Source organism: Rhinoderma darwinii, chromosome 3 (genome assembly GCF_050947455.1).
Source record: "Rhinoderma darwinii isolate aRhiDar2 chromosome 3, aRhiDar2.hap1, whole genome shotgun sequence".
NCBI classification, from domain to species: domain Eukaryota; kingdom Metazoa; phylum Chordata; class Amphibia; order Anura; family Rhinodermatidae; genus Rhinoderma; species Rhinoderma darwinii.
In genome coordinates, this window is record NC_134689.1 from 36,317,776 (window position 1) to 36,330,692 (window position 12,917).

Consider the following 12,917-nt stretch of genomic DNA (forward strand, 5'->3'; position numbering starts at 1 on the left):
ATATGCCTGAAAGTAAGCAGTGTGAACACAGCCTTAGATTTTCAGCAAGTATTGGAGGGGTTACACATAGCAAACAAATAATATACTCTATGACATTGAAAGAGAACAGAGTTTGAACAGCCCTCTAGCTTTATCCACACAAAAGATAAAAGATAAAAGTTGAACTTGAATGTAAGTGAAGGGAAAACAATACCTCCTTGACCCAGACAAGTCAAAACCACTAAAGATATTATATTATAATCCTAAACATAAAAGTAGTAAAACCACATTGATAAATCCATCAATAGAATATCTCCCAGTTGACATGAGTTTTACAATTTGCAACTTTATAACATGGTGGGCGGAGCATTAATTAATGTAAGGCTCTGTTCACATCATGATTTGTCCCTATTTTTAGCGCGTAGGTTGGGAAAGTTACCGACATACATACTTAATGTGTCTTTCGTCTGCCGGCTGCCCAGTATGCGTCAGTATTTAAAACAAGGCATGGAATAGCATAGAAGATTACGCTATTATATTCTTCTGAGTAAAGTAAAAAACACGTATACGTTAAACATATACTTTCTTTTAAACATGGTAGCCTATAGCTGAAGTTTGCCATTGTAGTGAATAAATCGTTAGCTTTTTATGACATATCCATTAAACGGATACTGTTAGGCTACATGAAAACGTTGCGTAATTTGATGTGGAACATCCGCACCAAAACCGCAGGTATACGCACGTCATTCCGCAGCTAAAACCACACCTAATGGTGCGTATTTTGATGCGTTTTTCTCTAAAACTAGTCAGATACAATTTGCAAGTGGAAACGCAGGATACATTGACATGCTGCGGATTTTAAAATACGCACCGCAGGTCACTATATGCACAGAAAAAATCTGCACCGTGTAGATGAGATTTCATGAAATCTCATTTACTTTGTTGGTACTGTATTACATGGGTGGATTTGCCGCATGGAAATACAAGCGGCACATCCGCACGTAATACGCAACATATGCATTCAGATTTACAGTCTGTGGGTGACGGATACCACTGTTAAACATCTGTCACATCCTATGTAACGTATATGTCGGGACGTTAAAGGTCGGCCAAAACACATGGTGTAAACAAGGCCTAACTTGACTGGACCAGATCATCTTCCAATTTGCCTTACAAAAAAATGAACTGTAGATTTATTAGGTAATAATGGAAACATTACCATTTGTAGTTCCTCTTGTTTTTTATTTTTCTATAACTCATCACCATTACAATAATAATACCACACGCAATCATTCTAATATATAAAGGCAAACCTTTTGCCAACGACTTACTTCTTCTCTGGCTGCAGCGGTCAGATGGTGTAACCACTTTAGCCAATCAGTGACAGGTTGAAGCAGACATATTTACTGCTACCTGTAACTGCCTCTCATCTCCCTGAAAGGACTATTCCGAAGGGAACCTGTCAGCAGCATTTTCACCCTCAGGTAGGGTGCTTTGGGTGTAGGGGTGAAAATGATGGGGACAGGTTCCCTTAATAAATGTGTTGTTTTAGTGAGGAGATTTGTCCAAACTGCCTAAAGAAAAACTGTTTGTTGCGCACACCAACCAATCACAGCAGAGCTTTCATTTTACTAGAGCAGTTTAATTAAAGGAAAGCTGAGCTATGATTTGTTGCTATGGGCATGATAACATCACCTAGCGACAGAAAGCAATGTAATACAAGTACATACACACACAATGAGCTGTTCAATATTAACAATAATTGCACCATTATTCCTATTTAGTTTGCCCATGGATGTTATGACATCCATGTAACCCTGTGAACTGAATGTGAAACATCAACATCACATGGTGTGTGTGTGTGTGTGTGTGTTTCTGTGTGTGTGTGTGTGTGTTTCTGTGTGTGTTTCTGTGTGTGTGTTTCTGTGTGTGTGTGTGTGTGTCTGTGTGTGTGTGTGTGTGTGTGTGTGTGTTTCTGTGTGTGTGTGTCTGTGTGTTTCTGTGTGTGTGTGTGTGTGTGTGTGTCTGTGTGTTTCTGTGTGTGTGTGTGTGTGTGTGTGTGTCTGTGTCTGTGTGTGTCTGTGTGTGTGTCTGTGTGTGTATGTAGGGGGGGGGGGTGAATGCACTGCAGATGACAACATTAATTTACTTCTGTAAAAAATGCCATGTCCAAAAAGGCAGTTAACGGCAGAAGAACAAGCTGATTTTAAACGCCGCAAAGCCAATTATGACAGAACAAGTTGGCAACAACGAACTGCAGATGAAAGAATTGCTGAGATTCAGCATTTGCGTGATCATTATAATGAAATTATACCAGAACAAATTGGAGCTGAGTCTCAGCCCATGCGTAATGTAAATATTGCAGAAGCACAAAATATGACCCCCGAAAAAAGGGTATGTCTCAGCAATTAAAAGGCACAAAGACAACACAGAAACAAACAAATTATTTGTAGGTAGCAGAACTGCAATAATCGAGATGTTAGAGCTCTCCGAGCTAGACAAAATGCTACACGCTATAAGGCGTTAAACGACACACATGATGAAAATGCTGTTGCAAGACATTAATTTGGCACTCTTAACCAAATTTTGTAATAAACGCTTTCCAGGAGAAAGACCTTCCTATAGATAGAGTTTTCTAGATGTAGCTCCAAAGAAGTAGTAAAATTAGATCGCAATCGCATTTTCACATTAATTTAACAACTTATGAAATATCAGCATGGGCACTCTAAAAACTTTATTGATAATACACGGTCAATCAGTAGAAGGGTGTTGCGTAGGGGGGGGGTATCACTATTGGAAGTTAGTGTATGGATACAGTCAGTATAATAGATATGCGGGAGCAAAAAAAAATGTTTTTAAAACCATTAGAAAAACAAACAAACTATGAAGCAACCTGCGCAAGGGGTCCACGTCTCCTGCCCTGGATAGATCATCTTGCATTTTGGATTGTAAAGTTTCATGAAAAATGAAAGGACTGACCAACAAGAGTTTTCTTGATCCCATTGTATTTTTTGCACAATGGGCACACAGATTGTGGAGTAGTGACACACACAGGACAGTGATGGCATACAGGCAACAGAGTGGTGGCATACCCAAGGAACAATGATGGCATACTGAGGGGACAAAGTGGTGGCATACAGGGAACAGTGATGGTATACAGGGGACAGAGTGGTGGCATACAGGTGGCAGAGTGATGGCATATTAGGGGGCAGACTTTTCTAGGGCTGGTTACATTTTTCACACAACAGGCTTTATTGCGAGTTCCCTAGAAATAAACCAACAACTACATCCAATAATACATGGTAAAGTCCAACTAACCATTTCTTTCATTTTAAAGGAATAATAATTAAAATATTAATAAAATAATAATAATACGTTGCCATACTCAATAAGGCTGAGAATACACTGAGCAGCTTAGGCCCTGTTCACACAGAGTTTTATTACAAGGTTTTTGGCGCGGAAACCGCTCCGTAAAACTCGTCAAAAAACGCCCGAAAATGCCTCCCGGTAAAAAGAAGCATCATGACCCATCTTCAGGCAGTTTCCGCCTCCAAAACCCCATTTCAATCAGTCAGAAAGAGGAAAAAAACACCTCGACGAGTGTTTTGACGAGTTTTTGTCAAACCACTGTGCAAAAAACGTCTGGAGCAGTTTTTGCAGGAGGAATTTTCCTCCTGCAAAAAGCTCCGTGTGAACACAGCTGATATAAAGTGGTTAGAGATTACAAGTACAATTAATCTATATAAAAAAAACTTCCTAAATGTATTGTTTCTTTTAGTCTTATACTCATTCTTAGTTACAACTTATGTTATACACCAGAGATGCATTTACAATTGTGTAGGCTTCCAAGCTGAATACTTGCAGAATTCCTTGCTGGTGCATTGATAGCACAGAATAGCAGGAACTCATTGATGAGTCGTCAGTCGTCTTAGGGTTCATGCACATGACTATATTATAGCTTCATTGGTGCAGTAATGTTATCCTGTGAAGTTTTCCATACCTTGGAGTGATGCCATATGTACGCACAGAGGTGTTTTTGTACTCACTCCATGTTCCACTTGAAGAAAAAAACAAAACAGCCCTACCGTATTAGATGCCGCATGGGTGCCTTTCCACATAGAAGTAAATGGAGACTGAAAAATGACATCTATGTATACAAAACCATGTCTGTAGGGATACCTACTTTTTTTTTTATCCCCGAAACCACTGGCAAAGAATTTTTGAAGCAGGTAATATTTTGCAACTCATATGGTATTCGTACAGAACACCATATGGAACTTATATAGAAGTACACAGAACTCACAGAGTACAGAGCAACACACGGTACTAAAACAGAACTTCACTAGTGCTGTTTGTACATCCATACTGAGTCCGGATTGGTATAGTTTTTAAATATGTTTGTGTGTGAGTCTAAGGATATGTTCACACAGCTTATTTTTGGGCTGATTTTGGAGCAGAAAATCAACATTTTACAGTCCAAAATACATCTATAATAATCCTGCAAACAGTTTTCCATTGAATTTAATGAGAAATACACTGTGCTGTTCACATGAGGTGTATTTTTATGCTGCTGACTTAAAGGAACAGTGTCACGAAAAAAATTTTTTTTACATCAGTTTGGTTTTAGTGTTTTATTAAAAACGTTTATATTTATTTGTGTGTTTGTGTTTTACTTTTTTTTATTTTTACACTTTTTCTTCCCTATGGGGGCTGCCATTTTTTTTTCCATTTCTGTATGTGTCGATTAACGACACATAAAGACATGGAATACGGCAGCTACAGTCCCATAGTGAATGCGAACGGGGCCCGTTCCATTCACTATGCTGTACGCCGTCTGTGTGGGAACGGCGCATGCGCCGCTCCCACACAGTCCAAGTTGAACTGCGCGCCGTCCGGCGCCATTTTCCTATAGACCGGAAGTCGCGGCCGGACAGTAAGATTACTACTTCCGGTCGCGGCTTCCGGACTTGTGCACTTGGAGCGGCGGTAGCAGATGGAGCGGACGGACCGGAGGGAGCGGCGGCGACTGGAGCAGGTAAGTTATTTCTATGTATGTTCGTCTTTTACTGTGTGTTTACTAGTGTATGTTAACCTACTACACTGTGTGTTAGCTCAAAAAATGGCGACACACAGTGTAGGAGGTTTGACCGTTCAATCCCCTCGTTTCTCCCGGCACTAGCCAGGATAAAGGAGGGGGGGATTCTGAGAGCTCACTAGAGCGAGTGAGTTTTCCCAAATTTTGCAGCATAAAGCAATGTGGTTGCTTTACCAAAAAAAAAAAAAACTCGCAACACATTCCCTTTAAAAAAACTCCTCGTAAAAAGTCCCATTTCACTTCTTGAGGCATTTTTGGAGCTAATTTTCCATTTACACTATGAAAAATGCCTAAAAAAATCCTCAAAAGTAGCTTCAAATTAAAAGAAGCTTCGTTTTCTGCTTCAAAAACGCCTTGAAATCAGAGGCTGTTCCCTTGAAAACAGCTCTGTAATTTTCAGCTACTTTTCTACTTCCACTTTTTCTACATGTGAACATACCCTCAGACTAAGCATAGGTATGGTTCTGATTCCAAAAAGGAGTGGTAGGCAAAAAATGCATAACTTATTTTTCTTTTAATTTATTAATGGTTATGAACTTTATCAAATGTCACAAAGAAATCAAAAACAGCAATGCATAAATAGAGTTTTGAAAATAAACCTCTAAAAATGGCTATTTATAAAGAGTTTGTGTGCATGAAAATACACATATTTTAAGGCATAACTCGATTCATATAATAAATTGCTACTGATAAAACAATGCATGTGGATTGTCGAAACATATTCTGTCTTAATATCCTATGATTTATACTTGTAGCCAATGAAATGCAAAGCTGTAAAAGTAAAAAGCAGTAAAATATAAATTTTACTCTTCACTGTATTTATTATGTTATCATTTTACATTTCACTATGAAGTTAATATTAATACTTAATTAAACATACCTGCGATATGAGATTTTCTACATATGAAGAATTCTTTACATTTTCATTTCCAATCCCTGAATCATCAGCATCTATTAGACTTTCCACAGGAACATTGTGTTGGGGTTTAAGAAAAGCAAATTCCCTCTCACTTGGGTCCAGAGTTACACAAACATCATATGAATATGGCAGAGGTAATGTTCCATTGTTGAATTGTGAAATAAATCTGGGGTCTACCTGTGGATATAGACTTGTACTCATGGATCCAAATGAAGTAGAAGATTTGGACTCTTTATATTTGGAGACAACTGCAATAATCACAGTCAGCATGAAGAGAAAGGAAATCAATGCCAAGGCTATTACCAAGTAGAATTGTAGGTTGGACTGAGATTCTTCTTTGTTAGACTGACTGCTCAGCTCAGGAAGGACCTGATGAAAATGATCAGCAATCACCATGTTTAGAGAGACTGAAGTTGAGCGGGAGGGAATCCCATTGTCTTTTACTAGAACCACAATTCCATGTTTCATGATGTCTCTTTCTTGAAATACACGTGATGTCCTGATCTCTCCTGTGTGCTGGTCAATGGTGAAGAGTGATGGTTCTGAAGATTGTAGAAAGTAAGACAACCAGGCATTGTGTCCAGAGTCAGCGTCCACTGCCACCACTTTAGATACTAAAGAGCCTTGTTCAGAGGTCCAAGGAACCATCTCAAATGTTGGGCTATCGACCTCTGGTGATGGGTACAGAATGACAGGTGAATTATCATTCTGGTCTACTATACATATTCTCAATGTTGTACTGCTGTTCAAAGATGGAGATCCATTGTCTCTGGCAATGATCTGGATATTAAATTCCTTATGCTTCTCATAATCAAATGACCGTTGAGCGTATATGACCCCAGTTACTGGATTCATGGAGATATAAGAAGACAGGGGATCTTCTTCATTACTACCAGTCATTATAGAATATATAATCTTAGCATTGTCTTCACTGTCCATATCTCTTGCTTGAATACTGAATATTGAAGCTCCTGGTAAAATATTTTCTGGTATAAATGCAGTGTGAACCAATTTCTCAAACACTGGGGCATTGTCATTGACATCTGATACATCAAGCCGAATAACTTTTCTAGAAGTCATTTCAGGAGAACCTTTGTCTGAGGCTTGTATTGTGATGTTGTAGGATGAGATCTTTTCTCTATCTAGACTACTTTTTGTAACAATTTTATAAAAACTACTTGATGATGATATTAACTCAAATGGTAAATCACCTTCTATTATACATTTAACTTCACCATTTTCTCCTGAGTCAGGATCATGAACATTAATAAGCGCTACTATACTACCAGAGACAGAATCCTCAGCAATATTAGTCAACAATGAGGAAATGGAAATCTCTGGAGCATTATCATTTTTATCTATTATTTCTATTAGAACCTTGGCTTTGGCTGGTAGACCGCCGCCGTCTTCTGCTTGCACAGAAATCTCATAGAATTTTGTTACTTCATAATCTAAATGTCCCTTTGTTTTAATTTCTCCACTTTTAGGATTGATAGAAAAGCCATCAAGAATATGACTCGCTGTGGTACTAAATGAGTAAGTAATCTGTGCATTGACACCTTCATCTTCATCACTTGCACTGACCTGCAGAACTGTAGAATTCACCGGTATATTTTCCCTAACACTTACTTTATATACATCCTGTGTAAATACTGGAGAATTATCATTGATATCATTGATGATGATATTAATGATGGCAGTGCCTGTCTGTACAGGATTTCCACCATCAGAAGCTGTTAGAATGAGTTCATGCTTGTTTTGTGTCTCTCGGTCTAGAGGTTTCTCTAGTATAAGCTCTGGAAATACACTGCCATCACTGCTGACCTTCTCTCCAAGAGCAAAATACTGGTTTACACTGAGTCTGTAGCTTATCAGAGAATTATTACCGATATCCACATCTTCTGCATTTTGTAAGAGAAACCTTCTTCCTTGGGTGGTGGATTCACTCATTTCTATTCTAATCTTGTCATAGACAAATGTAGGAGGATTATCATTTATATCCTGAATATCAATCTTAACATTAAAGACATTTAGTGGATTTTCCATCACAGCATCAAATGTAAGGACACAATCATCTGCAGCTCTGCACAATGTCTCCCTGTCTATCCTATCAGCAATGTATAGGTTTCCATTATCCAGATTTATGCTGAAATATTTCTCAGAGATTTTAGACACAATACGTAATTTTCTTCTGGAGAGCTCCTTAACATTTAATTCAAGATCCTTTGCTAAATCTCCAACAATAGAACCTTTTCTTAATTCTTCATTTATGGAATAATGAATCTGACCAGAGACTGAATGACACAGCCAGGAAAATAAGAAGGGAAATATTACTTGCCATCTGAGTCCTTGCATTGATTGTCCTTCCTGTAGTTGTAATCCAGCCATCCTTCTTCTTTCCAGGAATATAATGGTGAAATTCCTTGTTATATTTATAATCCAGTAGAATTAACATAAGAAAATAATCTCTCTTCTTTATAAGTCCTGTCCCCAGCAAATCCTAGTGTGAAATGCTGTGTATTTTTTCTTGCAGTTGAACACTGTCTGCATCATGGAGGTGATTCTGGATTTGTAGAATATTTTCCTTATTGGTGAACAGCGGCGCTCTGAGGCGTATATGAGGAACTGCAGTGTCACTGACTTAGGTTCCTTGCTAACAGATACCACTGATAAATGTTAAAACATGTCATGAAATTGTAACATTGATATAAAAATTGCTATAAAAATTGAATATAGGGATTTTTATTTATGTGACGTTTCTGAATTTTTATAATATGGTACTTTTGTAAGGCTTAAATAATAAATTAAAGTAATTCATCGAAGCAAATATAATGCAGCAGGTATACAAAGTGTTATGTCTATTATGTATATAATATATATATATATATATATATATATATATATATATATATATATGTAAAGTTTAGCATATACCATATATAAAGGGAAGAAATAAGCTATTATAGGTTGCGTAATGAACTTTTATGTGGCTTCCAATTCCGACATGCTTCATTCTAAATACTACATGCGAATCTAAATATAATAAAGATTAGTCACATTATAAACACACATATGTCACTGTTACTTGTAATATTTATATTTGGATGAAAGCTGTGATGTGTTTGTTGATAAACAAATTAGTATATAAAATAATTATTATGGCTGTTATGATTTATCAAGCAATATATGATATAAGCTTCCATATCTTTACAGATTCCCTTCAAACTGTTAAAGTTATTAAAATTATTAAGAATATTAGTTATTAGTGGGCATACCTGAAGTTTCCAAGGCTATTATAAGGCTTCCTATAAGTATTTCTTATTTGTTTTTATTATTATTTTGCCGAATAGAAAAAAGTGTATTAGTTAATAGAGGGGAGTCCTTTATTTGGGACCGCTATTTAATATTGCTTTCCAGAGCATTCCTCTCTCTGGAGGACCTGGAACATCTGTGCACTACATAGACAGCCACTCCATTTCAATGAGAACGGTGTAATGCTTCATTACTCCTGTGGTGGTGCTGTAGGGGAATTTGACACTTCCTGACAGATTTCCCTACAGATTATATTTGATTGCTGTGGTCCCAGCAGCTGGACAATCTTTTGTTAGCTTGTCTTCAGGGGATCCTTCTAGCAAAACAGCTTGTCCAAAGTGGACAACCCATCTAAAAGGCTTTAATTTACTTTTTCTTTTAGGGTATGTTGACACGGCATATGTTTGAGGCAGAAAATACGAGGCTAATTTCAAGAGAAAACAACCACTGAATACAGGCGTTTTTTTTTTTAGGAGATTTTGGTGTTTGCAAGGGTATTTTAAAGCATATTTTTTTCAGCGCATCTTGAGGCGTTTTCTGTAGTGTCAATGGAAAATCAGCTCTAAAATACCTTAAAGAGGCTCTGTCACCAGATTTTGCAACCCCTATCTGCTATTGCAGCAGATAGGCGCTGCAATGTAGATTACAGTAACGTTTTTATTTTTAAAAAACGAGCATTTTTGGCCAAGTTATGACCATTTTTGTATTTATGCAAATGAGGCTTGCAAAAGTACAACTGGGCGTGTTGAAAAGTAAAAGTACAACTGGGCGTGTATTATGTGCGTACATCGGGGCGTGTTTACTACTTTTACTAGCTGGGCGTTGTGTATAGAAGTATCATCCACTTCTCTTCACAACGCCCAGCTTCTGGCAGTGCAGATCTGTGACGTCACTCACAAGTCCTGCATCGTGTCGGCCACATCGGCACCAGAGGCTACAGTTGATTCTGCAGCAGCATCCACGTTTGCAGGTAAGTCGATGTAGCAACTTACCTGCAAACGCTGATGCTGCTGCAGAATCAACACGCCCAGTTGTACTTTTGCAAGCCTCATTTGCATAAATACAAAAATGGTCATAACTTGGCCAAAAATGCTCGTTTTTTAAAAATAAAAACGTTACTGTAATCTACATTGCAGCGCCTATCTGCTGCAATAGCAGATAGGGGTTGCAAAATCTGGTGACAGAGCCTCTTTAAGTAGCGACATGCAACTTCATTTTAGTAGGCGTAATTTTATGAGGCAATTTTTGAATTCAGCAGCGTAAAAATACGACTCTTATGAACTGCACAATGTATTTCTCATTAAAATCAATGGGAAATTGCAGGCGCATTTCAAGTATTTTTCAAGCATAATGCCTTTTGCACTCCAAAATACGCCTGAAAGAAAGCCGTGTGAACACAGGCTTAGATTATCAGCAAGTATTGGAGGTGTTACCCAGAGCAAGCAAATAATATATTACATTGAAAAAAACAGAGCTTGGACAACCCTCTAGCTTTATGCACACAAAAGATAACAGTTAAACTTGAATGTAATTGTAGGAGTAAACTGAAGAGAAAATAATATTTCCTTGAACCAGACAACTCATCACCACCAAAGATATTATTTTATAATCATAAACATAAATGTAGTGAAGCCACATTGATAAATCCATCAAAAGAATATCTCCCAACTGACATGAGTTTCACAATTTGCAACTTTATAAAATGGTGGGTGGAGAATTAATACATGTAAGGCTCTGTTCACATCATGATTTGGCCCTGTTTTTAGTGTGTAGCTCGGGAAAGTTCCCGACATACATGATAAACGTATCCATAGCACTCCATTGTCAGACAGAGGCCAAAAGACTGTAATTTTGGCTGCCGGCTGCCTATTATGAGTTGGTATGAAGCAAAAAATAAAAAGAGGATGGAATAGCGTGGAAGATTATGCCATTGTATCCTCCAGAGTCCCGTAAAAAAAAGTATACATTAAACATAATTTTTGTTAACATGGTAGCCTGTGGCTGACGTTTGCCACAGTAATGGATACTTCATAAGATTTTCAATAACTTTTTACGACACATACGTTAAACGGATACCATTGCAGTCTGTGGGTTACGGATGCCACTGTTATACATCTTTATTATGTGCTAATGGAACCATTACCATTTGTAGTTACTCTTGTTTTTTTATTTTTCTATAACTCACCACTATTACAATAATAATAGCACACGCAATCATACTAATATATAAAAGGCAAGCCGTGTTGCCGACTCACTTCTTCTCTGATTGGCTGCTGCAGTCACATGGTGTAACCACTTTAGCCAGTGGCAGGTTGAAGCAGACATATTTAGTGCTAACTGTAGCATTTTCACCCTCAGGTAGGGTGCTGTGAGTTTAGTGATGAAAGTGCTGGTGACAGGTCCCCTTAATAAATGTGTTGTTTTAGTGAGGAGATTTATCCAAACTGCCTAAAAGAAAAACTATTCCGCGCTTGTGCGCATGCGTGATCGGCGCTTCATTCATTTCTATGGAGCTGTCGGGCACACAAGGCGGAGACACAGACCCAGGAAGTCCCATGCTTCTCATGGAGAACTTCGGGGGACTTTCAGTATCCCGTTCTACTTATCACTGGGGGTCCCAGGTCAGACCCCCAGCGATCACACATGTAACCACTATCCTGTGGTTTGGGGATACATGTGTTTTGTGGGACAACCCCTTTAACAAACCATCTTAGGTCTCATGCACAGGACTATATTATAGCTTCATTGGTGCAGTAATGTTATTCTATGAAGGTTTCCATTCCTTGGTGTGATGCCATATGTACGCACAGAGGTGATTTTGTAATGACTTCATGTCCTGCCTGAAGAAAAAAACCAATAGTGCCCTACTATAGTGGATTCCGCATGGGTCCCTTTCTCCATAGAAGTCAATAAAGGCTTAAAAAATACATCTATGTATACAGATCCATGTCTGTATGGATACCTTTTCTTCATCCCTGAAACCATTGGCAAAGAATTTTTGAAGCAGGTAATATTTTTGAACTCATATGGTATCTGTACAGAACACCATAAGGAACTTAAAAAGAAGTACACAGAACTTACACAATACTAAAACAGAACTTCAATAGTGCAGTTTGTACATGTATACCGAGTCCTGACTGGTATAGATTTTAAATATGTTCGTGCATAAGGTCCAAGACTAAGCCTATGTATGGTTCTGTTTCCAAAAAGCAGTAGTAGTCAGACAATGTATAACTACTTTTTTTAAATTTATTTATTTTTAAGCCTCACTTAGAAATCAAAAACAGCAATGCATAATTACAGAGTTTTGTGAAGAAACCTCTAAAAGTAATTATTTATAAGGAGTTTGTGTGCATATGAGAATACAAATATTTTAAGGCATAACGCAATTCAAATAGTAAATTGCTACCCATAATAGAATATAAAGTATGTGATTATTCTGCTTTTTGCCCTAATATCCTATGATTTATACTAGTAGCACATTACAATATACATACTAAAAATGAACTAACCAATGAAATGCAAAACTGTAAAGGTAAAAAGCAGTAAGGCCTCATGCATTTGCGGCCGTATACTATCCGCAATTGCAGATAGTATAAAACACATGTTAAC

General features: G+C 37.7%; 1 protein-coding gene and 1 long non-coding RNA gene across 22 annotated transcripts in view; one reads left to right on the forward strand and one right to left on the reverse strand.

Moving 5' to 3' along the window:
- LOC142748889 (protocadherin gamma-C5-like) overlaps positions 1-12,917 on the reverse strand; it is a 352,928-nt gene that overhangs the window by 98,998 nt on the left and 241,013 nt on the right. The window contains exon 1 of one of the 21 annotated variants that reach the window (XM_075856236.1): positions 5,955-8,511. The exons of the other annotated variants lie outside the window; for them this stretch is intronic. Within the exon in view, the coding sequence (XP_075712351.1) occupies positions 5,955-8,381 (2,427 nt within the window). The 5' untranslated portion in view covers positions 8,382-8,511. Of the gene's footprint in view, positions 1-5,954; positions 8,512-12,917 lie in introns of those variants that run through there. 21 annotated transcript variants of the gene reach the window in all.
- Positions 1,312-8,699, forward strand: LOC142748890 (uncharacterized). The gene is made up of 3 exons (XR_012882331.1): positions 1,312-1,463; positions 7,481-7,529; positions 8,527-8,699. It is a non-coding gene; the product is annotated as an uncharacterized LOC142748890 (long non-coding RNA).